The sequence below is a fragment of the Festucalex cinctus genome, chromosome 17, assembly GCF_051991245.1.
Source record: "Festucalex cinctus isolate MCC-2025b chromosome 17, RoL_Fcin_1.0, whole genome shotgun sequence".
In the NCBI taxonomy this organism is placed as follows: Eukaryota; Metazoa; Chordata; class Actinopteri; order Syngnathiformes; family Syngnathidae; genus Festucalex; species Festucalex cinctus.
Window position 1 is genome coordinate 2,087,788 of NC_135427.1, and position 28,000 is coordinate 2,115,787.

Genomic DNA, 28,000 nt, shown 5'->3' on the forward strand with positions numbered 1-28,000 from the left:
AACATTTGAAGCCATCATTAGCAGTAAGTTTGATAGCTCACTTTACAAGCCAACATCAAAAGCTAACATTGGAAGCTAATTTTGAAGCTATCATTGGGGCCACATGGTGAACATTAGCTCCCGACATTGTTTTCAAAATCATCACAATGGTCAATTCCCACGCGGTCACCATGACGACACAGGTAGCGTGTGCCCTCTCAACTCTCCACCGCCACTAGAAAGAGTACAATTTGTCTCTAAAAGTCAAATTATTTCATGGTTTTGTATTTGTTAGTATCCTTCCACATATACAAGACATGTACATACACTACTGTGCAATATTCTTGGAACGCTGCAGTATTGTTACCAAGACAGCACTTTCCTTATTTTGCTTGTTGCATTATTTTATTGTAAATATTTGGTACTATAACCTTCATGTGTGCCCTGTAGATGTATTTGCTTCCAATTTCTTCATCCATATGTGTGTAAATGGCAATAAAATTGCACCACTACGTTGCCATGGAAACTTCACACAACCAGTTGTCTTTGTTATTTTATTGAACAGTTGTTGAAAACGAAGAATTATACATAACTAAGGAAATATGAGTTGATATACATTTTGTTCAAAAGGGAAAGAAAAAGTGTATTATTCCAGAATCAAAGTATCTTATTGAAGAAGAATTAAAGTGTTTGTGATGAACACTTCGTCCCCGTACCAGGCAGGTCACAACACAAAGTTTCATTCAGAACATTTTTTTTTTTCTCGTTCATCTCATTCAAGGTGACTTACGGTGACGAGCCAATCAATTCTTTGCTCGCTTTCCTGCCAGAGGAAATTCAAAGATGGACGTGGGTGAGTCACTAACGCAACGAGAACAAAGTGCAAACATCGCATCTTACTTTTCTTGCAGATGAAGCCTTTCTTCACTTCACAGTCGTCCTCCTCCCATTGGCCGTTGACGGCGAGGAAGGAAAGACAGCGTTCGACGCCGTCGTAATGAAGGCCGTCTGAAGAAGACAGGAAGAAATCGGAATCTTAAGCGCCCCATTTCTCCACGTTGTCGCCTTCAGACATGCGTTAGCTAGCAAGAACCTGCGCTCCAGCGCATGTACGCCATCCGGGATCCGTCGCTCCACTGCCAGGAGTTGGGGGTCCAGGAGTTGCCGTCCATCCACAGGGAGGTCTCGTTCCAGCACCCCTGAAGGGAGTCTACGGACAAAAGTCAATTTTGTCCCCGCCGTGCCAACTTAAGATCGGTTTTGCTCCCAAAAGGCAAAGTGAAGCTAAGCGACTGGTCGCGTTACCTTGCAGGAAGGTCTGCTCCTTGAAGTCGGCGATTCTGAGCAGGTCCCCGCCCTTGGCCGTGCATACCCGACGCGCGTCGTCCCAAGTTATCCAGTAATTGTTGTTGAAAAGGTAACAGAAGTCGTCGGAGGGGTTGCCCGCCCACCAGCCGCAGTCGTCAGTCCAAACTGCAATCAAAACGCCATTTGACAAAGTCATATACTGTACGCGTGTCTGCTGTTGTGTGTCACGTCACCTGGTTTTTGTGGAGGAACGGGCGCCGAGCCCCTGGCTGTAAAAACGGACACAATGCATATCAAATATGAGCACATTGGGAGAATAATGAAAGCGATAATAACTTCCAGACCTTTTTTACAGATGAAGTTGCTTGCCGCATTGCAGTTGGCAATACACATGCCTCCATTGATGTCATGCATCTTCAAACACTGGGAGATGTTCAAGGCCGACAAGCTGAAAGGGCGTCGAGGGTTTTCGTCCTGTTCATCATTAACATACACTTGAAAAGGTGACTTTTCACATTAGAGTATGGTAAAATTATATTACTTTTTTTTTTTTAAATACTATAATTTCTGCACTGTAAAATGACCACTTAACTCATTTGCTCCCAAACACGTATAAATACGTTCTATTTTAAATGTTTTAAGTCTCCCAAAGACGTATTTATACGTTTTTTTCCCCCTTTGGCGAACTCATACAGAAGGCTTTGATGCAGCCTTTCAACTGCAAAGAACGGTTGCAGAAATGGTAGTTATTACACAAACGGCCAGCAGGTGGCAGCAGAGCAAAGGAGATCAACCAGGGCCATGTAGAAAAAAAAGCTGAATTACTTACAATTTTAAATAGATTTGTGAAAACTGATGAAACTTAGCTCTCTTCTAATGCTAATTGCTGCAACACGGAAACAGATAGAAACATACTTTTTTTTCCTGATGAAAGAAAAGACTTTAATCTTTCTTTTGCTTTTATAGCAATTCAACACAATATTCTGTGGGCCTTGCAAAATCAGTCAAAATCCAGTAAAACAGCCGGAGCGAACGGGATTGCTTCTGTGAAAACGGCGGCGAGTGAATGAGTTAAATGGTGGGAAGAAAGAACATTGACATTTAACGTTGGCAAGAAAACATTCCTATGACAAAATAGTTGAAACATGATACATTTCCTTTTTAACATTGGAAAAATAAAGTTTTAACATTAGCACCAGTAACGTCAAACAGCCATGGCGGAATGGAATGAAAAAAAAAAAAAAAAAAAAAGAACAAAGACTCCGAATCAAATGACAACTTGATTGATCCTGCTGTAAATGTTTCACTTACTAGAGCTGTTCCATCACTAAATGTATTCTTCTGTCCATTAGAACCCGTCAATCCAATCCAATACCATTTGTGTCTGTGACCTCCTTCACGCACTGAGACCACGTGATCTTCACGCAAGGAGAACATGAGCTTTAATTAGTACAAGAACAGCAACCGAATTTGTGGATGTTGTGCAGCTTGTGCGGGAAAGTCAAAGCGACATTTTAGTCTTGGCGCTTACCTGTCAAGAATTTGTACTCGCCCCACGAGTGGATGCTGATCAGGTGACTTTTCCTTCTGATGCAAAAATCCTCGGCATCCTGCCACACTTTTTTCTCGGTTTTATTGTCAAAGTAATAGCAAAAACCACGGTATGACACTTCATCAGGGTCGCAGCCGGAATCTAACGGTCGTAATGAGAAAATCACGGCGGGACAGAAAAGTAGAGCATCAGTGCAGGTTGACTCAAGGACTTCAACTTTAAAAAAATAAATAAGTCGGAATTCAACTGTTATGAAAATAAAATAGCCCATCACAAATGAACGTTGACTCACCAGAAGTCGCGCATGCGTAAAGGGCGAGCAGCGCCTGCACAAGCCATCGTAATGCGTCCATCTTCAGCGTCCCCTGGTGGCGGCTAATGGGACCAGTTCGGCATATGGCGAGAGAGGTGATTCGTTTGCGGTTCACCGAACAGGAAGGCGAGTTTCAGCGAGAACGGCGTGTTCGCTTACGTCAACGTCGTTGCGCTCTCGTGGCCTTTATGTCAAAGTTGTAGAAGCCCACCTATGAGGGCAAATAAAGGAATGACGGCCCATAACGTTGCCCTTTTAAAAAATAAATAAATAAATAAAATGTAATAGACATGACGCATTAACGGACCAATGACGTCATGAAAGTTTAAACTGTAACGTCATAACTTTTGGCCAGCATGTGATGCCTTATCGCAATATTTACGTAAATGGATAGGTTAAAAAAAAATAAAAAAATAAAAACTCTCCATCAGTCCTGCTTATATTAACTATTGGATGTAATGATTGGACAGAATCAAATGCCATCAGTCTGTGTTGAACTGCTGAAGGAAGATTTAATGTTATGTTCAGAAGAAGTGAAATGTTGATTATGTTACAGGACAGAACCAGGAAGCGCTTTTCCGGCCTGCTGTTGTAACTTTTATCATGTACACTACAGAATGTCACTTGACCCGCTGTTAGAAGCTTTAATGTTGATTATGTCTACACAAACAGCACCGGTGATATCCGGTGACAAGATGTTGAACGACATCATGAGCCACAACACAAGACACTGTCCAAACAATTACAGTACACTGAAAATAAAATAAATAAATAAAAAGGAGAACTGCGCGATCGCGCCATCTAGTGGTTAGAAGCAATATTGTCACTGAAATGTTCACACACTACCTCTATCGGCACCATCAAAATCAAGACTTTCAATGGCTTTTTGTCAGATTCTTTACATTTAAGGACCGTACCAGTGTTTTCATTGATAATTACAACATTCACACCTTCCTGCTTGGTGGATCACCAACTTAAAGGTGAGGCAAAGCCAAATGATTGTCATTCATAAATCTTATAGGGTGCAGTTAATTTTTATTAGTTAATATAAACATGAAATAACAGCCATGTCACCATGATATGCTCTAATGACTTTTTTTTTTGTTTGTTTATTAACCACAAATATTCCAATTGTGTCAGCTTTAAGAGACAGATTGAAACACTAGTACGGTCCAGTTTGAAACTATAGCTCAGTCATCTGTTATGAGCCTACCAAGAAAAGCCCTTTTTTGGTTGACATTGTTGCATGTTTATCAGCTGTACATTAATTAGCAGTTAGCGCCGATACTAAATTGTTGTCTTAATTGAGCACCCTGCCACATAATTTACCAAAATTTTGCACATGCTGATCGGCCATCTTTAATTTGGCCTTTTGTTGGGAAGCAAGGCATCCACCAATCAGAGTTCACATTTTCTCCGGTGGTCCCATGGCACAGGTGGTAAGCCAACGAGGCCTCAATCAAACCGTTACCTGCGAATGGTGTGTGTGTTTTGCTTGTGTGTGATGTCCGATGTCGTTGCTTTCCTCCCCTCGTCGGACGTTTTGCGAATCGACCCGGGTGACATTGTCGATCCAGCTACGGAAGCGGCTGACGCGTGTGTAAAGGGCAGGTGAGGACGGGTCCGCGCAGCCGTAGCTCCCGGCGACAACTCCCGCCAGCGCCCACCGCCCGGCCTCGCCCTGACACAGCAGGCCGCCCCCGGAGTTGCCACGGCAACCGTCACCGCTGCCGTGGAGCAGGCTGGTGTCCGGGGGGCTGCCGGCGCAAACGGTGCCGTGGCTGGAGAAGCTGTCACCGTGACGCTTCTTGCATTGCCATGACGACATGACGGGAACCCACGACGCCAGGACAGAGTCTAGGACAGAGAAACATCAATACAATTATAGAAATATCATTAAAAAAAAAAAAAAGACCTTCCAAAGTTACCCAACATTAGCTTCAAACATTAGCTTTTGAGATTAGCTTCCAACATTAGAGCTAAGAAAGACCAACTTTAGCTTTCAAAATTAGCAACATTTTCCGTTAGATTTCAAGATTCAATTCAAAGGTTACCACTAATGAAATTGAGGATGAGCAATATTATCGTACAAGGTTATCTTTAAAATTAGCTCTCACTGTTAGCTGTCTATGTTAGCTTTTGAGGATAGCGTCAGCATTACATCTAACATTAGCTTCTCACACTAGCTTTTGATTTGAGTTAGTTAAGTAAGTTTCCACTATTAGCTTCCAACATTAGCTTTCGGGATTAGCAATGTTAGCTCAAAAGAAGACCAACAGTAGTTTCCAAAATTGGCATAAATTTTAGATTCCAATGTTAGCTTTCAAGATTCACTCACATAATTAAGGAAGACCAATATTAGCTTGGCTTTCAAAGTTAGCTATAGCATTAGCTGTCAACATTATCGTCTTAAGTTAACGTCAAGCTGACGTGAGCTACCAACATTAGCTTGTGTTTCTGAAGTTAGTCTCACCATTACCACTACATTACACTTCAGGAGCTAATATTAAAGCTAATATTTGAAGCCATCATTTGCACTAACTTTGATAGCCAACATCAAAAGCTAACGCTGGAAGCTAATTTTGACGCTATCATTGGGGGCCAGGCGGCGAACATTAGCTTCCGACATTAGCATTAAAATCATCACCATCCCACCTGATCCCCTGTGAAACCCACCCGGTGTGCTCCACCGTGTGGTCACCATGACAACACAGGCAGCAGGTGTGCTGGTGTGGTCGTCATCAGGCAGGCAAGCAGCGTTCACGTGGGGGTCAAAGGTGAAGCAGTGACCCTTCTGGGCGCCGGGCAGCTTGAGCAAGGCCAAGTCGTGACCTCCGCTTTGACCTTTGAACTTCTTGTGGACCACCACGCGCTCCGGGGTCAGGGCCCGCTCAGAAGCCCCTAACCGCAACACGTACTTGGACGGCTCCGTTCCAAATCTGATGTACATTACAAAAGCAGGAAGATGATGTTTATCACAAGTATTTTTGCTGATACTTTTTGGTGCGGGTGTGTGTGTGTGTTACCTGGCGAAACAGGTGGCGGATGTGAGCGCCCAGCAGGAGCCAATTAGAGTGGCGCTGCAGAGAGGGCCGCCATCTTGACTTTGGGACTGAAGCCACACAGACGCCTGCCAAGGCCACGACGACCTGCAACATTATATAGAGTAGATTTTTTTTTTTTTTTTTTTTCATCCAGATTTTTTTGTTCTTTTTAAACTGTCAAATGCAGCAAAGTAAGGTCATAAAGAAACATTTCATTTTATATCCTGTATTGGTTACAGTTGCAGTTAGGATCCACCAGATGGAGCCAAACTGCAAACTAGTGGTTATTCCACTCACCTAAGCATGTTGCTGGTCTCCCCACCCTCCTCTTGAACTTTCCTGACCCCGCAGCTGGCCTCCAGGCGGTGGACTCGAACTGTCAGCTCGTGCGTCGAGGCGTCACACTTGACCCCGGCTGCTTGCCCGCGCTTGCAGCCCAGGATGTTAAGGCCCAGAGAGGGACACTCGCCAAGGAACTCCTCCTTGCCAGTGCACCTCACTTGGTCCAGGTGGACCGGCCCTTTGCCCTGCCCGAAGCCACCAGCCGCCAGAGCTCCGCCACTGGTGAAGAAGGAAGATCAACGTTAGCTTCCAATGTGACCTAGCCAGAGAGCTAAGCAAGACTGAACGTCCAAGACTTCAAAAAATAAGATTCTTCAAGCTATTGAATGCAGAAAATTAAATTCTGAATGTGCACATGACCTCAAGTCCACACACAGAAAAATTCAAACCTGAATCCAGTCTGAAAACTATTGGCTAGAGGCTTGCAGGAGTGCCCACTGTGAACCGCTAATCTACCAATTTGAATATGTTTCAATCATAAATGGTCAAATAAAAAAGGCTATTGTAAAGATTTTTGGCCAAATTGTTGCAGAGTAGCTTCCAACTTTACATTCAAATGTTAGCTTCCCTTTTTAAACATTTTTATTTGAGATATTTCAGCTTCCAACTTTACTGGTAATGTTAGCTTCCAACGTTGTTAGCGTTAAGAATAACAAAGATAGCTTCAACATTAGCTGCCAACATGAGTCTAAAGTTAGCTTCTGTTACCTCTCACGTTAGCTTTAACTGTTAGCTTGTAAGCTTGAGGGGAACCGTTAGCTTCAACACTAGTATCAAGTTCAACATTAGCTTTTTCTTTAGTTAGCCTCTATATTGACTTCATTGTTAGCTTTGTATGTTAGATTATGAAGTTAGTTTTGCAAGCTAACATTGAAAGCTAAAGCTGAAAGCTAGCATTTGAAACTTCATCTGCTATATTGCTTGTCACCTGTGGCCCAGCTGCCTGCACACTACGACGGCGTTGAGGTCGTTCCACCCCGAGTCACAGATCGTCCCCCAGTCGCCATGGAGATAGACCTCCACGCGCCCCTCCTTCCTGTTGACGCCCCCGGCGAGACGCAGCAGTGGACCTGACAATATTCAGAAAAATATCATGAGCTTTGTTTGTAGAAGGGCAAAGAAGCATGCAACCAACCTATTTTGTTTGTATTTTTCATGACTTCTCTTTTGTTTGGTGGCTTTAGTTTTCAATTGAGTGTACCTATTGAAGTGTCCCGTACACAACCGACCCTCCTCACCTGTGGACGGCGCGACGACGGGCACGTCGTTGGACTCCTCTTCAGGCTTTCCTCTGCAGCGCACGCCGACGTCCTCGGCGTGGGAGCAGTCAGTGCGGCCCCAGATGCCGTGGCGGCAGTCCAGCAGGGACGTCTCGGAGCCGTCGCAGTGGACGTCGTCCAGCAGGATGAGACCAGCGCCCTCGCCGAACAAACCGTCCGACACCACCTCGGCGTGACCCCTTAGTAGAGAGAAAAAAACTTAGTATATTGTATTAAAGTTAACTCCTGCCATTATTATTTATGTGGCTGTTTGCTGAGGTTTTTTTCTATCTCTCTTCCTTTTTAAGTTTTAATTTGTAGTCTACCTGTATCCGAGTTGTCCACACACCACCTGGGCGTGCTGTTGCGTCCAGTGGTCGTCACACACCGTCCCCCAGTCGCCGTTGTGGAGCACCTCCACGCGGCCCTCCCAGGGACTGTCGCCCCCCACCAGACGCACCACCCCATCTGAAAGTGTCAAACCACCACATTTAGCCCACTTTCAACATTAATGACCATGTTTTTGTTGCGATTTTATAAGCGTACATTGTTAACTGTACCAGTCCATCACCACAGCTGTTTTTCCGCTGAGTAATGATTTATTGATGTGCGCAGGATATAAATAGAAACTTTTAAGGCTGAGTGTGTGTGTGTGCGTCATGCCTGTGTAAGGGCTGCAGGAAACTCCGGCGTCCTCCATGTGGTCGCAGTTGTGCTGCTCCCAGTGTCCGTGCGGACACTGATCCAGGAACAGTTCGTTTCCCGTGCACTTGACGGCGTCCAGCAGGATGGGACCCGAACCCTGACCGAAGTGAGCCCATGACCACGCCTTGGCCACGCCGCTTGCATGCACACAATCACAATCAACACACACTAAATATTGTTGGGTTGTTTTAAATTAAAAAAAATAAATAAATAAATAAATAACTAAATAATAATAAAAAAAATAAATAATAATAATAATAATAATAAAAACTCATATCCATAAAAAAAATACAAGTAAAAATACAAAAAAAAAAAGATTCAAAAAGTAAAAATAAATATGGAAATAAAAATACAAAAATATATACATAGAATTAATCAAATAAAAACGCTCTGCTCTCACATTTATTACATGCTGCAGAAGCTCTGTCAAGATGAAATATTATTCAAATGAGGGGGCGGTTCTAAACGTTCAATTGAGCTGGTCGGCGAACAAGGAAGTCTCGCCGGCTTGCATGGAGAGCTCCAGCAATGGACTACTATCTTGTCCACTGCCACGTCACCACAACTTGCGACTAGAGTTGCTCGACAACAAATCCAATCAAATAAATGTGAGCGCAGAGCATTGTTATTTATTGTCTGTTATTTCACTTTATTTATTTTTGTATTTATTTCTACATTTATTTTTTGTAAATCAGATTTTTTTTTATTTTTATATTAATGTTTGATTTATATACAGTATATATTTATTTATTTATTTATTTATTTATAAATCTATTTTTATTTATTTATTTATTTATTTATAAATCTATTTTTATTTATTTATTTTTAATTTTGTCAGTTTTGGTCCATAGATTTTTTTATTTATTTTTTTAATAAATAACCCAGCATTGGTTCAGTTCCTTTTGGACCCCAATGCTCGGTTACGATTTGGGTTGCTTTGAAACCCAGCCGTTTTATTTAAAAAAAATAAATAAATGTATTTGAATCGTTAAATGAAAGTAGCAAATATTGCAAGATTCTTAATGTACCTGAAGCCCAACTGCCGGCACACCACCTCCGCGTCTCTGTCGTCCCATTGGTCGTCGCACACGGAGCCCCACCTCCCGCCGTGGAAGACCTCCACGCGTCCTTCAAAGTCTTCCTCACCTCCGACCAGGCGTAGCGGAGATCCGCTGCCTAGTAAATGACACGTTAGACGTATCACACCTAACAGTCTTTTGCAAGTATAACAATGTTTTTTGTTTGGTGTCTTTTATTTCGAAAATCAAATTTGCATTGGTGTACATTTGGAAATGGAAATCATATTTAAAAAAAAAAAAAAAAAAAGTCAGTGAAAGTTTGCAAACATCAATGTCAATTTAAAGTCTCCAATGAAACTTGCGTATGAAACATCAAACACGATTTAATTATTCGATAATGTATTTGTGTGTGTAAATCTGTCTGACCTTCAGGAGGCGCACACAGGACGGCCGCCTCGTTTCCATGGTTACAGTCCCCGGTGACGAACGTCCTGCTCCTGCAGGCGCTCACGCCGTTCTCGTCGCCACGGCAACCCAGACGCTCAAAGTGGAAGAGGCCGGAACCCGAGGCGAGCTGGGAGTGCCGCAACGCCGTGCCGATGTCGCTGCACCCCCGACGAAAAACCCCACACGGTGAGAACGGCGTCCCGGGTGTGGATGCTACGAGACCGGCGGGTCTTACCTTAAGCCCACCTGCCGGCAGACCACGCCGGCGTCCCGATCGGTCCAGTGAGAGTCGCACACCGCCCCCCACTGGCCGTTCAGGTACACTTCAACGCGCCCGCTGTTGGACGATGAGCCGCCGACCAGCCTGGCGGCACCTAACCGACAGGGAGGTGTGAAGGTATGTAAACGTCAAAGACAATTACAAACTTCAATGTTTTTTGGTAAAACATCAAAGGCAACTTAAATCCTTTGATGGAACTAAAATCTTTTCACAAACATTGACAATATACTGCCTTCATATTTTATTATATTCTTTTTTTTAGGCATTTAGAGCCTTCAAACAACCGGTCGTTTTGGGAACATCAAAGACTGTTTAAAGCTTAAACTGACAGGCTTTTTAATACTTCAAAGACTTTTTTTTTGTAAACATCAAAGATTTTAAATCCTGTGATGGAACGAACATCTTAAACATTACAGCCTTTTTTTTTTTTTTTAAAGGAGTTTACAACCTTCAAACAACCGGTGTTTTTGAAATCAAAGACAATTTAATGCTTAATCTGACAGCTTTTTAAAACATAAAGGACTGTCTTTTTGTAAACATCAAAGACAATTTAGAGCTCAAACGTAACATCTGTTTGAACATCAAAGACAATTTACAGTCCAAAGAATTACAGTCTTTGAGGAAACGGTAAAGTCTTTTGAAAAGATCAAAGACTAATGAAAGAAGTATGTTTCATAAATAATCTTTGAAAATAAATGATGAATTAAGTCTTCAAACTTAAAAGACCATCTTCTCGTATCAAAGACCATCAAAATCTAACAATTGAATTTTTGTAATCTGAATCAACACATTATTGTAAAAATCAAAGACGACTGAAAGCGACATATTTGTTAACATCAAAGAGTTTTGGTGTCTTTGATGTTTACAAAAAGCATCACTTATTCAAACCTTTGTGGAAAAACTACATAATGTTTTTTGTAAGCATCAAAGACAATTCTTTGCGTCCAGTGATGATATATTTTTCAAGGACAATTTCTAGTCTCCGTTGACGCTAACTCAAAACAGAAGCGTTGCGGTTGCCGTACCCTGGTGACAGTCGCAGTAGGCCCATCCGATGGCGCCAGAGTTCTGCCGGAAAAAGCACCAGGGGTTGGACTCGCGGTCCGGGTTCCGGCAGTAGCTGTGCTCGCCGAGGCCGCGGCCCGGGTACTGCACCACATAGTCGGGGAACTCGGTCCACTTGAGGCACGGGGCGCCCGAGTCCGTCTGGGACACGGTGCCGTTGTAGTAGCCCAGCTCGGTGAAACCCTCGGAGCAGGACAGAGGGACTGGGGAGGGGTGGATGAAGACATGAAAAGTGAGCTCTAATATTTTTGAATGAGCTCCAATATGAATACACGTGAAAACCTTTTTGACAATCTTCTTCATGTGACCTTGCTCTTTGGTGTTTCTTGCAGTGTTTTGTTTTTGTTTTTTTGTTCTGAGGCCAGACTGCAGCGAAACTGTGATTAATGGCGGACGCGCTTCGCTAACCAGCAGCAGTCTTATCATATTCACGCACACACAAGATAAGACGAAGCACAGAAGGGGGACGGAAGCGAATCGGAGCGAAACAAGAAAAGAAGAACCAAAAGCGAACATCAATAGAAAGAATCGTTTTGGGGTGCAAAGTTAACGAGGATTTAGTGAAGAACTCCACAAAAGGTTTTGCGACCATTTGTTGTTGTAGCGCAGACACGTAACACTGTTCTGATTTTGGCAGCAGCTTGTGTCCCGTTAGAATACGACCGTTTGCGTATCACTCGGCTATCTTCTTGTACTTCATCATTAATTCATGTCAGGCTGCTCCAATAACAAAGTACAGTGTGAGCGCAACTTTTAAGTGGTAAAAAAAAAAGAAACTATTCTTGTTTTAGATTTCAAGCTGTGCTTCACTCTGACTTTAAAGGGGACAAATAATTGTGTGTGTGGAATGCCTGGCTAACCAAAAGAGTGTGAAAGGAATCCAAGTCTTGCACATCCGACCCACTGTGATGTAACAATGCAGCGCATTAGCATAACGACCAACGCCACGCTGACTTTCACACCCAATGACACAATCAGATGTGGGGGTGGGGGGTGTCGGGGGATAGGAATTAGTAATTTAGCTCAGAATTTTTTTTTTTTTTTTTAAATGTATAGCATAATTGTTTATCAATTATTTTTAAATAGTTATATAATTTTACATGTCCCTTTACTGTTAATACAACTAATGACCAAAAAATAAAGAATCATTTTTCTACTAACTATGGCAAACTTGTTCATGAAATTATCCCATTCAATTAAAAAACAAAAAAACAAAACGTGTGATCATCTAACCATCTATTCATTTGAAAGTGCAATTTAAATGACATTTTATACTAATTAAAGCGTATTTTTTGTAAAACAAATTAAACAAAATGTAATATATTAGTAATAATAATAATAACAACAACAACAACAACAACGACGACGACGACAAAAAGAAGCCCTTTTCAAATCCGGGTCAAATTTTTTTGCTTAAGGCTCTTTTTTTTCATGAAATTCAAATTATTCAAATTTTTCAAATTATTATTATTATTATTGTTATTATTATTATTATTATTATTATGTAATAATTGTAGTTGAAAATTTGTATTAAAAAAATCCTACGGGAAAAAAAAACATTTTTCTTGTACATGAAATTTGCATTTAAAATCAAATTACAGTGAATTAAAAAAAATACATAAAAAAAATGCATTTACTACTATAACCTTAATTTAAACAAAAAAAATATCAAAATATTTTTTTCTAATACTACAGTCTAAGGTATTTGAAATCCTACTAAATTATAAACAAAATACATTAAAATAATATAAATGCATTAACATGTTTTATTATGCTTTCATTTTTGTGCATTCATTTACGCAACTGTGGGTAATGAATTTTTAGATTAAAGCCCATATTTTTTTCTTGATTAACAGACTTTTAAAAAAAAAAAAAAAAAAAAAAAAAGAAAATCTTCCACCTCCCCCATTCTACCAAACAGTCTCGCTCTCCATCATCGCCACGACAACAGCCCTCTCCTCCATCGCCATGGGAACACTCAGCCTCCCTGCTCGTATAATCCATTTCCCCGCCACAAAGCACATTTGACACGCTCCACACTTGCTCTATTAAGGGGGGGTATTTAGTTTGGGGGATGCGTTGTATTTGAGGGTGTTTATCCACCACACACCAATAACCAAAATGTGTATTAACAGCTGCAGTGGCAAATACCTGCAGGTGTACAGCAAACTGCGTGTGAAAGCCTTCACGAGCTCCTTGCCCTACTCCCGTCACCCCCCCTCCCCCTTTTCAACGTACGTCATGCCCCCCCTTCCCTAACACACCCCCTCTCAAAGGGAAGAGATAAATTAAAAAATGGTGGCAGGCTTCCAGCTGCAGGGGAAGGAGAAAGAAGAGCTTCCTCGTGCCCAAACAAAGCAAGAATAGGAAATGGCGGCGAGGTGAATTGGGGGGGGTTACAGAGAGCATCATGGGATGCGTCCGCTCACGTACCTGAGTTCTGCACCTCGTTTAAGTACGTGTCGTCAGCCACCACCTGAACACACAGACAAGAAATTAGAGTGAAAAATACACCATTTGTATAGAAGTGGAAAAATGTGCTGTGGTCTGACGAGTCCACATTTATTTTTTTGTCGTTTTTAATCTTTTAATTTGTATTTTATTTTTTCATTTTTATGTTGTAATTTCTCAAAAGTACTCAAACCACAAAGTACATTGGCGTATCATTCCAATACAATGCACACCTGCACACGCATACCAGCGCAGCTCTAATAGCACGGGGGCAGGAACATGTGACCCGTGCTGGTGCGAACACAGGCGGCAATTTCGCCAATCATGTCAACCGCACGCCTCCGTTACCAACCTAATGCGCTGTGATGCGCTTGCACCTGCTACCTCCAGGCACGCGAAAGCACCTGATTCAAGTTCAACTTCAACAAGGTCCCACAGGGGAGCTAGACTGAATTTAACATAAAATAAAAAGAGAACATAATTAAAATTAAATTGATTTAATTTAGATTAATTACTATGAATATTGCATTCATGTATTATGATCATTTAAATATAAGTTAAAAATATTTTGTGCACTTGCATCTAAACAAGAACAAAAAATAAATTGACATGACATTTAAAAGCAAATTAAAAATAAAGTAAACTTAATCACCAAAACTATTTTTACTGACTCAAGTGAATTGAATTATTTTACATTTAAAATGACTGAATTAATAATAAAAAATAAAAAAAAGTAAAACGAAATTGAGACCTTAAAAATATTTTGATAACATTTGATTTTTAAATCATGATTTACATTTTTATTTAAAAAAAATAAAATAAAAAAAAGACATTCCTCCCAAAGCTATATTTAAGTGTCAATTACGTACTTTAACTATTTTAATCATACGAATTTACAATAAAAATATTCAAATTAAGTAAGATATTTGCACATTACCCCAAAAAGTGTTGCATATATTTATTAAATAGAAAAAATACACTTAAAAGGGACCGTTTACTTACTTAGCCATTTTTTGCAGTCAAACATTAATATTTTGCCTATAATAAGTTTGACATTTTCATTATTTTTCATGTACAATTAGTACCTTTAAAAACACATTTTGCAACTTGCTGTCGACTGAAAATGATATCACAAGGGCTCAGGTAACCAATCACAGCTCAGCTTGTGAATGTCACATGACCAAACCTAGAAAACAGGTGAGCTGTGATTGATTATCTGAGCCCTTGTGATGTCCTTTTCAGTCGACAGCAAGTTGCAAAATGTGCTTTCAAAGGTACTAATTGTACATGAAAAATAATGAAAATATCAAATTTATTACAGGCAAAACAATGTTTGACTGCCAAAAATGGCTACCAGTAAATAAGTATCCCTTTAAAAGACAATTATGACTATTTATATATACACACTTGAAATAAAAATGGCAATTAATAGCACAGAAAAATAAAAATAATGAATTTCCATACCACCCTTAAAATACATAATTTAAAGAAAATAATTACATTTTAAGTAGTCGTGATATGTGTCTCAGTTGGTTGAGCGGCTCGCCCACTGACTGATAAGTTGGTGGTTTGACTGCCTTTGACTTTTGAAGTGTCCTTGGGCAAGACACTAAACCCAAAATTGCTCCAGGTCGGTATTGTAAATAAATTGTTCGATTTACTTGGTCAAATAAAGACTCAATAAATCAAAATGACTCAATAAAGTCTCTTGAAATGAAATATGAGGAGGCAAAGCATGTTGAAAGTCAAACTAATGTGCGTTCATTTGTCGAAACATCTCGGCTGTGTTGTGCTGCTGTTGTCTTCATTAACTTCGATGTGGAAATCTGCTCGTCTGCCGGCTTCTATTTGGCGAGTATCATTAATTCCCCGCACCCTGTTCTCCGCTAATGATTCAACGCACACACATACACACTTGTACAACACGAGCAGCAAAGCGCAAATGAATGTTATCTCCTGATTAATTGATTCCTTGATCATTTTTTCATGCCGTCTCAAAAGCAAAGTCAAACATTTTGGAGCAGAAGGTGACAGACTGTGACTGACTTGTGTCATTTGCTACCGCTCGCATCACAACAATGGGGTCAACCGGGAGGAGGAGGAGGAGGAGGAGGAGGATCTCCAACCGAGAGCGTTCAAAAGCGTAAATGTCACCTTAATTGGCCCACGTGCAGAATACATGAGGACAAGGTGAGAAACTACTGTAGCACGTACTTAAAAATAAAAAACAAAACAAAAAAAAAACTGAAGAAAATAAGAACGGAAAATCAAAGGAAAAAAAAAAAAAGGAAGAGTTCTGTTTTCATTGACAAATTCGGTCACAAGGCTCGTTTCACAATTTGGCAGATTGCTCTGCACCACGCTGGGCATTCTGTGAATATACGTCAGGAGGAAAGACAATTTGGTGGCTGAAAGTCGACAAGCACGCCTGCTGGAAACACGTCCAACTGTTGGCGCAGGTAGTTTAACGCGAATGTTGGTGAATTTGTTAGACACGTTGCGCCACATTTAAAGGCAATGAGAGAAACTGCGTTGCTGTACACACCCACAACGGCGCAAAGTATGTTTTCTTTTTTAATACGCCAGCTTCAGTATCAGAAAAATTGTCAGTCTGCCTGGAAAAAAAAATACCAGAAAATGAACAGCATGCTTTCAGAAATAGAAGAAAATAGAATACATTCAGAAACAGAAGAACATAACAAAATAAGGTAATAGGCAATATGCATTAAGACAGAAGAAATTCACTGTAAAAAAAAAAAAAAAAAAAAAAAAAAAAAAAAAAAACTGAAAAAAATAGACCACATGTTCTGAGAAAAAAATAAAGAAACAAAAGAAAATAAATATTGTCTATATACACATGATGGGGCAAAAAACAGCTGAGAGACATGGCTAAAAATTGTCAACAAAAATACAACATGGAAAAAACAAAACAAAAAAAAACTATAGTGTGCATGGAAATATGGAAGAAAATAGCCATTTTGTGCAGACTAAAAAAAATCCACTATCTCCATACAAACAGGAAAAAAAGATCAATAATGTAACAAAATACATAGAAAGTAGAGTCATACAGTAGATCAATACAGAAGATAATTATCCTCTGTTCCTCATTCTCTCCATTCATTTGACAGAACAAGCATCATCATCATCATCATCATCCTCAATTGACATATATACACATAATGAACACAAGTGCATGTAAATGTGATCAAAGGGTGGCGATCGTACCTGCGCACGCATCGGCAAGGGCAGCCCGAGGCAGGCTGCGCCGATCAGGCACAAGAACCAGCGGCTGATCGGTGACATCTTTTCCTGCCTGGCGTGTCCGCGGCAGGCACACAACAACGCGCGGCGAGTGACGATGAGGAGGAGGATGAGGATGCTGGTGGTGGTGGGGCTGCTTGGGGAGAAGTCTAAAGCGAGCAGAGGGTGCGGCACCAGAAGGGGATGCAAGACTGCGCACACACATCCAATCTGGATGGGAATTGTGTTGAGCTCTGCAGAAAACACCCTCTCCCCCCTACGTCTTTCTCTCTCTCTCCCCCCCTCTTGTGTGTACGTGTGCTTTTAGTGGGAGACGAGGACTTGTCACTTCACTATATAAAACATGTAATTTATGACCCTGAATATATTTGCATTCATTAAACCAAAATGGCTGAGTTGAAGGGGCTGAGCTTTGGTACTGTAAATAGCCACTTAATGGACACTCATTCATGAGTACTATATGGCGCATTTTACATCAAATACGTGTAACAAAAAAATGAGGCGACTCGAATTGTCAGTGGTCAAAGCAATCTGACAAAAAAATAACACTAGGAAAATTAAACAATGGAAATCCGACAGTGCTTATGGATTCAACAGAATTATTAAAAAGAAAAAAAGAAAACTTTAAACCAAGGTGTGTCCTCTAATTAGCAACACAGGCGTCTTCAAACTTGTAAACAATCAGTCAGTCTATTTCAATGGCAGGAAATGTGCTGTGCTTTTTATAATTATATATTTTTTCTAAATTATTTTTCCACCTTCTGTTTTATTATTTTAACTTTTTTATTTATTGTATTATTTTCTGTGTTTTAACATGCAGTCGGGACCTCTGCGCATACTCATAGTTCGTTTTTTTTTTTCTTTAAATATTTCTATTCATTTATTTTCTCCCAAATTTCTGTGGAAAAATATATATTGAATTTTTATCAGTGTTTTTGGAGGATTTTTAAAAACTATTCCCCCCCCCCAATGCATTTCAATGGTTGACAATTATGAATTTTTGTTATTCGTGGCCTCGCCCAGTGCCTGCCCCTCAACGAATACTAAAGTCTGACTGAATTCTAATTTTTAAATATAGATTTCTGGTTCTTGTTTCATTTTGCCTGTGCTACAAAATATTATTTTTGCACAGCTTTTGACTAGCTGGATGCATAACACTGTGCGCATGGCAAGGTCGCTTTAGTTTTATAATGCATTTCATAGACACGGGATAACTCGATGTGCTTCACATAATCAAAAGTACAACATTTAAAAGCGTTACAGACATTTGGAAGCAAAGAAAGAAAAAATTAAAGTTCTAAGAGTCGAACATTTTCCATGCAATGTTGCATTATCCGACATTTGTGGTCTAGCATTTGCAAAAATCTGATTTTTTTTTTTTTTTTTTTTTAATTTTGTATTTTTTTTTTTTAACAAGACTGTCATGAAAGGAGCAAGAGTTTTCATATTTGTGTCCTGTTGTGTCTTTTTCAGGTGAAATGTGTGCCGTCAAACTATCAACCTCCTCCCGCCGCTTCCTTCAGGTGGTTAGTAGGTCAAAAACAGTTGAACTCATCCATATTCAGAAGCGACATCTTTGTTGTTCTATTTTTCTTATCTCTCTTTCTGCATGCCGCGATGCCTTGGAGATATGAGCTTAACTCAACTCCTGCGTTTCACACACACTTTACTTGTACCCTCTCGCTGCAGGCTGGGAGATTAACATTTTTGGATTTCCCTTTTAAGTTTCATGCTTTTTCCCCTGCCAGCGCAATCAAGCGCGGCCTGCTATCTTTTCGCCCAAATTGTTTGTGTCATCTTCCTTACTTTGATTAGCTCGGCTGGGTGATTTTAGTGCTATTTCTAATATTTTTACCATTTCTTCTGGCTAAGAAAGAAAAAAAGAACAAATACTTATTTGGGTGCCATTTCAAACAAGAACTGCTGGCATGCTAATAGCGGCATGCTAACATGATAGCCATTTAAGTACAGAAACTGCTGAGGAAGAGGGATACAATAAACAATTTCTTATCCAAATGAATAAAACACTAACATGCTAGTAGTTACTATGCTAACATACAGCAAGATAGCAACCTTGTTTCCACTGTCATCAGGTATTAATTCTAACAAGGATTGCTAAAACGCTAATATGCTAATGACAAACTGCTAACAGTACAAGGCAACAAGATAGCAACCTGACTAGCAACTTGATAAGGATTTGACATTCTGCCCGGTAGTCTGGTTTTATTTCTAATGATAATGAATGGAATTTCAGCATGCTAACTGTAAAATATGCTAACATATTGGAAAATAGCAGGTGCATCTAATGAAATGCTAACATATTGCAAAATAGCAGGTGTACCTAATGCAGGGCCATTCCAAACACATAATGTACACTTTTTCAGTATGTGTTTGTATGTATTTTAATAGCATATTATGTTTATACTGTGTATGAATGTATATTTGTATATATTTACTGTATCATACACATACATATGAATCTATATTTTCTTAATAAAACACACTATTGTGTTTCCCTCTGCCTTTGTCTCTTTCATGTCATACCCCCCAAAAATGGCTGGTTGCCATGACAACACGCCAGCCTCCCCTCACAATGAAGCTGTAGTGTATATCTTCAAAAAATATATATAAATTACATTATTACAAACGCGCGCGCGCGCGCGCGCACGCAGATGCATTTGTGCTAAAGTTGTCGCCAGGAGCCTTTTTAATCGCCAATCTCGTTACACGCTCCTCGTCCCTGATGTTCGTTGCCACGGCAACCGGCACGGCGACGCAGCAAATTCGGCCATAACCGTTCATGTCGGTGAGCGGAACAATGCGTGAGGGGTACACATTGTGACACACACACACACACACACGATGTCACCCCCTGTGCTCTTGTAATGTTTCAATTTCCTTCCCTGGCGTTTATCTGACTTCCTCTCCCTTGAAGAACCTTCAGATACCATTCTCTTGCTCTCTCTCTCATATACACAAATCAAATAAAGAAGGCTTGTTGTCGATGACTTTGTCGATTTGCCTTGAAACAAGGAAGCGTTTGCAGATCAGAGATGTGCCTCGCCTCACTCTCCTCTCTGCCGTCCCCTCTCATGTGTCTCAAAGCACACATGGAGGAGGACAGAAGATGGATGAGGACGCGCAAATGGGAGCTGGCGTCCCACCGCTGCGAGTAGTTTGATTCGGTTCAGTGCCGTGCTGTTTATTATTAGCCTCATGTTCCATTCAAAGGGTAGTTTAAAGGTTTGGACTCGGTTAACTATTATTTATAATGAAAAGTAAAGGTCACTGATTGTGTAGCGTTCATTGGCCTGACTTGTTTGCAACCAATTTGGCTTCAGTTATATTTACTGAAATCTTTCAAATTGACTTTATTTTTGTGGTTTGTTTATTTTTGTTTGTTTGTTTTTTACTGTATTTTATTCTTAGTACTAATTATTATAGTATTTGCCTGTTTTAATATTTATACATTTTGGGATTTTTTTTTTTTTTAATTCAAGAAAAAAAGGCACCGCACAATATTCAACTAAAACACTACAAATGATTAGTTAGAAAACTTTCTGTTCACCATTTACCTCACTCTGCAGACAGGCCGCTAGATACTTTATTTGATTTGGGTAATTCCTCCTTTTCCTCGTCCATTCCGCTCCATCTGAGCCCTGCAACAACAACAAAAATTGTAGTCGTGCCACTCGTTTATTAATTACCATGTGTTTTGTTGCCATTAACAACAAACAAACCAAAAACACTTCAAATACTCGGGGCGACACAACGTTAAATAAAGCAAACAAATCAAGCAAATTAGACGTGGCTCAAAGTTCAAATGGTGTTGTGTTCAAGTGCTCAAATCCTACAACAAACAAAATGTTTAAAAAACAAAACTACAAACGCTAAGCTGACAGGCGACATCTTGCCTCACCTGTGTACGGCATTTCATGAATCTCCTCGCGCACACCTGTCTCCAAATGAGCTTCAAGTCAAACACCAATCAAAGACAACCTGGCTTCTTCTGCTTGTTGAACGGCGCTTTTGTTTTGCCCACTTGCGCCACCCGGTGGCCTGTCATGTTGCTATTCAAAGTGAATCACATGAACAAAGGGGCTTAGATTGCACTTTTCATTGTGTTTCTCTGCTATTTTATGTTTCATAGTGAACTGCTCACCATATTCGCGGCCGCTTCCCATTTTCACCTTGGTTGGACGTTGCAGCCAGGTTGTCGTCGACTTGCGATTCCTGCTGAATTTCGTTTGGTTTTGCAACAGCGTCCTCTTGTGGACAGTCAGCGCACAGTTATGTACCTACAAAACTGCAGGTGCCAGAGCGCCAACCGTTAAGTTGATGTACAAGCACGACCGCGCCGGAAACACGAAACCTTCAACGTGAAATCATCTTCTTAAATAACCATATGAACTGCGCACTTAAAAACGTTAGTTCATTAATATGTTGTTCTGTTTTATATGTTTAATCGTAAAGATTGCGCTTTAAAATTGATTTAAGTGATTTGCCACACCGTTTTAAGCGCTGTGTATTATCATAAACTTTTATTTTGAAGCCGCCGAACAAGAAGTCACTTGACACATAAGAATTTCCTATTAGCGTTATCCTGTGATGCCGCCGGTATACCGGCTGCTTGCCAGTATAACAAGCGCTCCTATTAAATGGCCAGTCTTTAATAATAACAACAATAACCCGGAAGCCTGCTTCGTCATGTTAAATAAGCAAAGCATTTGACGCTAAACGAACTGGAGTATTCTTTTCGACCCAGCCGCGGAGATGTTGACGGACATGAGCGTAGAAGAGGAGTTCGAGCTGAAGGAGGACGAGCCCTGGTACGACAAGCAAGACCTCGAACACGGTAACCTTTGCAACCTTTCTTGAACCAATTCATATACAAGTGAGTCTTATTTAATTAGTCGCATTTTCAATTTCAAATAAAATTCCGTTTTATTATTCAATGGGGATGTTATGGTGTTTTAATTCGAAAAGGATGCCAGAAGACGTCAAAACGTTTTTTTTTATATTTTTTTATTTGTTTTACATTATTGATTTACTTGGAACTTAATTGGAGGAAAGCTGTCAATGAGCCCAATTAGGCCCTGCACATCAACACAAGTGGGTCAATGGATCACAACACACGGTTTGCAAATTGTGTTCAATTTCTAAACTGTACTTGGGTCATACAGATTCCAAACCATGTGGACAGTCTTAAAAAAAAAAAAGCGTAATGCCTCAAAACGACAATCAATCACCAAAATAATGCCGTCCTCGGTTCTATCATTGCCCGTATCTGAACCGCATGCGTCTCCTCTCCTGCAGACCTTCAGCTGGCCGCTGAGCTGGGAAAGTCGTTGCTGGAAAGGAACCACGAGCTTGAACAGGGCCTGCAGCAGATGTATTCCACCAATCAGGAGCAAGTGCAAGAAATCGAGGTAAGACCCCCGGGACCTTGACAACCAGGTTGCCGTGGTTACGCTCATCAGTCAAGGTCTTTGGGATGTCTCTTGACTTCAACATATTTTAAGCTTTGGGAAAAACAAGACATTGAAAAAAAAAAAAAAAAAAAAAAAGATGTCACTTTATTAAGCAATTTTTAAAACCATACAGAATAATTATATTGATTCAGATTATACACTATAAAACAAATGCAGTTTATATTTAACAAAAAATCGGATGATATTAACTCTAAAAATCAGTAAAAATATCAGTTACTGGAATTTTATTACTAAATATTAGAATTGACATCGGACTTGAAAAATCCATCACTCCGCCCCACCCATTAAAAAGGGTCAAGCCCGCAACTGTAAAACCTTGAAAATGGCCTTAAAATTTGCCGAATTTAACCCCAATCAAACTATGTTGGCTTTCTCACATTTACTTGAAGTTTGCATCATCATCACTGAAGCAACTTTCCAGTGAAAAACAACAAGAGCAGAGGGACCCCCCCCTGCGTGAAGGCGGAAGTGGACTGTTCTGGATTACTTTAATGTCCTTAAATCTGCTTTGTCTGACCGGCGAGGCCTTCTCGGCGCTGACATGTTGACTTAATCCACAAGTTCTCAATGTTGACGTCATGGCACACAAACACGCATTGAGGTTGTGTTGTTGTCAGAGTGAAGGCAATGTTCATTGACAACAGGTTCGAATTGCTGCTCTGATAAGATAAAAAGTTCATCCATCTATTGTCACTTGGGTCGCTCTGGAGATAATACACAGAGCTATTTCTAATATTAGATATACTTATGTACCTAATCATGTGTCCTAACATGATGCTATTGCTTCTGTAGTAACGGTGCAGTTGTTAAAAAGTGGTAAAGACGGGCGAATGCAGTTGTAATTTACATAGTTACTCTTTAAAGAGCATCTCAAGACAAAAAAATACACAGTATTACACACCTCACATTTCTGCAGATACCAGATGCAGAACCATGCCATGTGGTCTGACGAGACCAAGATACATTTAGTTCAGTAATGAATTTAATACATGAGCCTTTGGGATTGATTTTAAATGTGATTTAAGTATATTTATTTCGATATTAAGTGGAATAAGGACGTTTGAAAGGGTGTCCGTCGCACAGAAGCGACATCATCGAGCAGCAGCCAATAGAAAAGCACCTTCAGATGATGTCGCTCCTCGGCGACAATTTTGTGTGCTTGACTTTTGGCTCGCCTGCTTTTTCGTTGAACCGAAATGCATTTTACCAAGTAATTAAAAAATAATAATAATAATACTGAAACTAACTAATATTAAACTAAAATTGAGCATTTTATTTATTTTTTATTTTATTTATTTTTTTTCATTTAAAAGTAAATTTAAAAAACAAAACAAGGAATACGTTACTTTTTTCATTTTACCAATTAAACACTATTTGAACACTAAATTTGCAGAGAGTGATTGTATTTATTTATTTTTATTTTTTGTGGTCCAGTACCTGGGCAAGCAAGTGGAGCTCCTGCGGCAGGTGAACGACCAGCACGCCAAAGTGTACGAGCAGCTGGACGTGGCGTCCCGCGAGCTGGAGCAGAGCAACCACAAGCTGACTCAGGACAATCGCACAGCCCAGCACAAGATCCGCGGGTTCGAACACAACACAACATCATCATCATGAGAAATTAAATCACTCAAATCTGACTTCCGAGAGTGTGCGTTTTTTGTTTTGTTTTTTGTTTTTTTTTGTCGGCGCAGGCTGACGGAAACGGTGGATGTGCTGCAGACGCGCGTGGACGAGCTGCAGCGGCAGGTGGACGACATGAAGCTGGGACCCTCGCAGCTCGGTCAGGGGGGCCGGCGGAGGTCGCGCGGCGCGCAGAGTCTGGAGGAGCTGCAAAAACTCAGGTTTGAGCCCAACTCGGCTTCTGGCTGCCCTGTTTTAAGCGCGCCAGCAGAGTCTATGGGCGCGTCTCGCTAATCAGCTGTGAGAGTAATCACCGACTAAAAGCAGACAGGTGCGCTGTAAATGTTACATCAGCTTATCACCTCCTGCTTGTTAGAACATGCTGTGCCTGAAGATAAAACGTAAATATGATGACTAATATGCCGTATAATAAGGGTGACATAAGTGAGAATGTTGTTACCTCAAGAGTGCAAAGTACATCATTCATCGCCACACTGGACTTTTCAGCTATAAAATCAAAATATTCATATTTTTGTAAGTTAGATTTTTATTAATTTTGTTATGTTTGAAATTTTGAACGTGATGTGACCTTTTTTGTAATAATCATTGATATTTTTAGCTGAGCAAATTTGCAAAGCTAAAAGTGTTTTACAAATATAATTTTTAATATTCCTGTATCAGTTTTTTTTTTTTTTTATCAAATTTGAGGTGTAAATGAGGTTACAAATTTAGATAAATTAACTCTTTTTTTTTTTAACAATCAGTTACTATATTACACATTTCAGATTTTCATGAAGATGAATATTGCAACAAAAATGAATCACTAATTCTACCTTAAAAAAAAATGCTGTTTATTTTTTTATTTTAGCTGAATGTCGAAAAAAGAAATGGCATAATTAACAAAAAAAATTATTTTGTTTTTGTGTAGTTATTTTACGTTTTTATTTTGACATTCAAATCAATTTGAATAAGGTCACGAAAGTATTAGCACAAAGTTAGTAATTTGCAAATTTCAGTATTTTATAAATATATTACATATTGCTTTAAAAGGGATGTCAAACCACAAATTTTCTTTATATTAATATATTGTATGCGTCCCTTCTCAATACAGTATTCTGATGGATATTGAGTTTATGGAATATGAATTAAGCAGCAAAAGCCACCCAATTTTATCCATCTAATAGGCGGCCATTTTGTCACTTGCTTTGATCAGTTTCCGAGTTTGGTCATGTGCCGTTGACCAGATGCACCGTGATTGGTCGTTACCTGAGCAACTGTGATGTCATTTTCACCAGTCAAAGTAGCAAAATGGCCGCCGAGATGGATAAAAACAGGTGGATTTTGCTTTATTCACATTCCACAAATGCAGGGGCTGCTTAGAACATATTGGAAAGAAAATATTGTTGACTTCCTCTTTAATAACATATTTCTGTACCTGCGTGTGTTCTTTTGATTTGTTCTACACTGTGACCGTGCAGGCGGCATGACGGCGATCCCAAAGAAACTCGTCTCGGCGTTGAGCAGCCCGACGGCGTGCAGCGGTGGCACGAGGAGCAGCAGACGTTCCTGCGCCGCTCGCTCCGCAGCCTCCAGGCTCAGTACGCGGGAGAACGCGCGCGGCGGGAGGAGGCCGAGCGGGAGGCGGGGCTACTGAGCAGGGAGAACGCGGCGCTCCAGCAGCAGCTAGCTGGCATGGAGACGTGCAGGGTAGGAAGATTGGGAATTTATGCTTTTACAGTTACAGTGTTCCCTCGTTTATCGCTGTTTCGCAGATTATTTACAGCATGCTTTTTTATTTATTTATTTTTTTGGTGTCTTTGCGTGGCCGTATCACTCGAACCCTTACGTCCGACCTGGAACATACGAGGAAAAAATATCCTGTGCTGTATAATAAGCAAATAAAAAAAATAATAAATAAACTTAATAGAAGAAATTGAATGTAGATGAAAAAAAATGAATGAAAAAGCATTCATAATAAACTAAAAATCATACCAAAACAAAAAATAAATGAAAAAAAATATATACTGACTGAGCTGTTTTAAAAAAAAAAAAAAGAAAAAAAAAAACTTAATGGAAAAAATTAATGTAAAGGAAAAAAATGAATGAAAAAGCATTTATAATAAACTAATAATCATACCAAAATGAAAAAAAAACATAATAGATGAAAATATATGTTGTATAAATAGTTGACTTGACTGTATAAGTAAATTAAAACAACAACATACTTTTAATGGGAAAAAAATGAATGTAAATGAAAAAAAGAACATGAGTGAAAACGCATCTATAAACTAAAAATCCGACCAAAACAAAATGAAAAAAATGTATACTGTGCTGTATAATAAAAAAAAAAAAATTGGAAAAAATGAATGTGGAAAAAAAACATGAATGGAAAAGGATTTATAATAAAGTAAAAGTCATACCAAAATGAAAAAAAAAACATAATAGATGAAAATATATGTTGTATAAATAGTTGACTTGACTGTATAAGTAAATTAAAAACAACAACATACTTTTAATGGGAAAAAAATGAATGTAAATGAAAAAAAGAACATATGAGTGAAAACGCATCTATAAACTAAAAATCCGACCAAAACAAAATGAAAAAAAATATATACTGTGCTGTATAATTAAAAAAACAAAAACAAAAACAAAAATTGGAAAAAATGAATGTGGAAAAAAAACATGAATGGAAAAGGATTTATAATAAAGTAAAAGTCATACCAAAACGAAAAAATCAACATAACAGATTTATTTTATATTTTTTTTAATTAACGAGGATTTCCATTATCACAGGTAGTTTTTTTAAACAACACCCGCAACGAAGGAACACTGTATATATGGACATGGATGTATACACTTACTTGTTTTGTGTTTGCAGATGCGAGTGTCTGAGTTGGAGCGAGAGGTCGAGGAGCTTCGCCACCTCTGGAAGTCCGAATCCTTCTCCCGGCTCAGCGTGGCGTATGCTCTCCCCGAGGAGGAAGACGAAGAGCATGACGCGGAAGCCGAGCCCAGCGGGTCGTCCCCCCGAAGCCGGCGGCCCCTCAAGCGCTGGGCCAGCGAACGTCTCCTGAAAAGCAAGCGCGGCGGCGCCGACCCCGCCGGCGAGCACGAGTGCTGGTGCGGCCGGCGGGCCGGGAAGGCGGAGCGCGGCGGCGTCTCGCTGCTCAACGAGGTGGACGCGCAGTACAGCGCCTTGCAGGTCAAATACGAGCAGCTGCTCAGGCACGTTGGCTTACAGCAGCGTCAACGAGAGCAGGAAGAGGAGACGCTGAGCCACAAGGCCGTTCAGACCGTCGAGTACGACGGCGGCGGCTTGCAGCAGCCCGAGTACAAGGAGCTGTTCCGAGAGATTTTCACTCGCATTCACAAAACCAAAACGGACCTGCAGAACAGGGCCAGGCCATCCTGCATCTGATGATGCAATGCAGTGTTCCCTCATTTATCGCGGGTTCGTCTTTCGCGCCCTCGCCATTTCGCGGATTTTTTTTACAGGGCGTACTTTTTGGTTTGTTTATTTTTTTGGGCTTTGCGCGGCCGTATCTCTCGAACCCGACATCCGACCGGGGACATACAGGCGCCCGCAAATTCATCTCGATGAGACAATACCAAAGGTGTCTGTCCCGTCGCTCCACGACATTGCATTCTGGAGTTAGAAAATATATACTATTCTGTATAATAAGTAAATAAAAAAAAAATACTTTTAATTGGAAAAAATGACTGTAAATTGAAAAAAAAAAAAAAAAAAAGAATGAAAAAGTATTCAAAATAAACAAAAAACAAAAAAAAGCATACCAAAATGAAAAAACATAAATGAAAAATATGTACTGTGCTGTATAAGTAAATTAAAAACACAAATATAC

At 40.0% G+C, this 28,000-nt stretch overlaps 3 protein-coding genes across 5 annotated transcripts; 1 reads left to right on the top strand and 2 right to left on the bottom strand.

The window, feature by feature from the left end:
* Window positions 1–519: 519 nt before the first annotated feature.
* Window positions 520–3,316, bottom strand: LOC144004978 (lymphocyte antigen 75-like). The gene is made up of 9 exons (XM_077502742.1): window positions 3,132–3,316; window positions 2,819–2,980; window positions 2,599–2,705; window positions 1,632–1,761; window positions 1,521–1,556; window positions 1,285–1,452; window positions 1,073–1,189; window positions 880–987; window positions 520–802 (listed from the first exon to the last, which is right to left on the bottom strand). Exons 1-9 carry the CDS (start codon window positions 3,190–3,192, stop codon window positions 783–785), a joined length of 909 nt encoding a protein of 302 aa, XP_077358868.1. The 5' UTR covers window positions 3,193–3,316; the 3' UTR covers window positions 520–782.
* Window positions 3,317–3,644: 328 nt separating this feature from the next.
* On the bottom strand, window positions 3,645–21,095 carry LOC144004976 (neurotrypsin-like). 3 transcript variants are annotated; one of them, XM_077502738.1, is made up of 16 exons: window positions 20,945–21,008; window positions 20,601–20,684; window positions 16,990–17,174; window positions 13,747–13,789; window positions 11,274–11,516; window positions 10,204–10,342; window positions 9,948–10,126; window positions 9,531–9,678; window positions 8,461–8,639; window positions 8,124–8,265; window positions 7,777–7,997; window positions 7,467–7,608; window positions 6,494–6,757; window positions 6,179–6,301; window positions 5,829–6,091; window positions 3,645–5,009 (listed from the first exon to the last, which is right to left on the bottom strand). In XM_077502738.1, exons 3-16 carry the CDS (start codon window positions 17,065–17,067, stop codon window positions 4,612–4,614), a joined length of 2,562 nt encoding a protein of 853 aa, XP_077358864.1. In that variant the 5' UTR covers window positions 17,068–17,174; window positions 20,601–20,684; window positions 20,945–21,008; the 3' UTR covers window positions 3,645–4,611. The 3 variants fall into 3 exon arrangements, with proteins under 3 accessions (XP_077358864.1, XP_077358865.1, XP_077358863.1); XM_077502739.1 differs by having other exon boundaries at window positions 16,990–17,216; window positions 20,945–20,966; XM_077502737.1 differs by lacking the exon at window positions 16,990–17,174 and having other exon boundaries at window positions 20,945–21,095.
* A 540-nt stretch (window positions 21,096–21,635) lies between these two features.
* LOC144004977 (cerebellar degeneration-related protein 2-like) lies at window positions 21,636–27,862 on the top strand. Its single transcript, XM_077502741.1, has 6 exons — window positions 21,636–21,880; window positions 22,342–22,454; window positions 23,952–24,100; window positions 24,209–24,358; window positions 25,616–25,844; window positions 27,016–27,862. Exons 1-6 carry the CDS (start codon window positions 21,799–21,801, stop codon window positions 27,553–27,555), a joined length of 1,263 nt encoding a protein of 420 aa, XP_077358867.1. The 5' UTR covers window positions 21,636–21,798; the 3' UTR covers window positions 27,556–27,862.
* The last annotated feature ends 138 nt before the right edge of the window (window positions 27,863–28,000 follow it).

Excerpts from the sequence above, each read along its gene's own strand:
- LOC144004976 (XM_077502737.1), bottom strand. Across the intron at positions 9,679-9,947 it reads CCTGTGTGCGCCTCCTGAAG|GCAGCGGATCTCCGCTACGC; the intron begins GTCAGACAGATT and ends GTCATTTACTAG. Across the intron at positions 7,609-7,776 it reads CGTCGTCGCGCCGTCCACAG|GTCCACTGCTGCGTCTCGCC; the intron begins GTGAGGAGGGTC and ends GAATATTGTCAG.
- LOC144004977 (XM_077502741.1), top strand. The coding sequence starts at position 21,799 with ATGTTGACGGACATGAGCGTAGAAGAGGAGTTCGAGCTGAAGGAGGAC. Across the intron at positions 22,455-23,951 it reads AGCAAGTGCAAGAAATCGAG|TACCTGGGCAAGCAAGTGGA; the intron begins GTAAGACCCCCG and ends TTTGTGGTCCAG. Across the intron at positions 24,359-25,615 it reads GAGGAGCTGCAAAAACTCAG|GCGGCATGACGGCGATCCCA; the intron begins GTTTGAGCCCAA and ends GTGACCGTGCAG.
- LOC144004978 (XM_077502742.1), bottom strand. The coding sequence starts at position 3,192 with ATGGACGCATTACGATGGCTTGTGCAGGCGCTGCTCGCCCTTTACGCA. Across the intron at positions 1,453-1,520 it reads CGTTCCTCCACAAAAACCAG|TTTGGACTGACGACTGCGGC; the intron begins GTGACGTGACAC and ends TTTTGATTGCAG. Across the intron at positions 803-879 it reads AGGCTTCATCTGCAAGAAAA|GAAAGCGAGCAAAGAATTGA; the intron begins GTAAGATGCGAT and ends TTCCTCTGGCAG.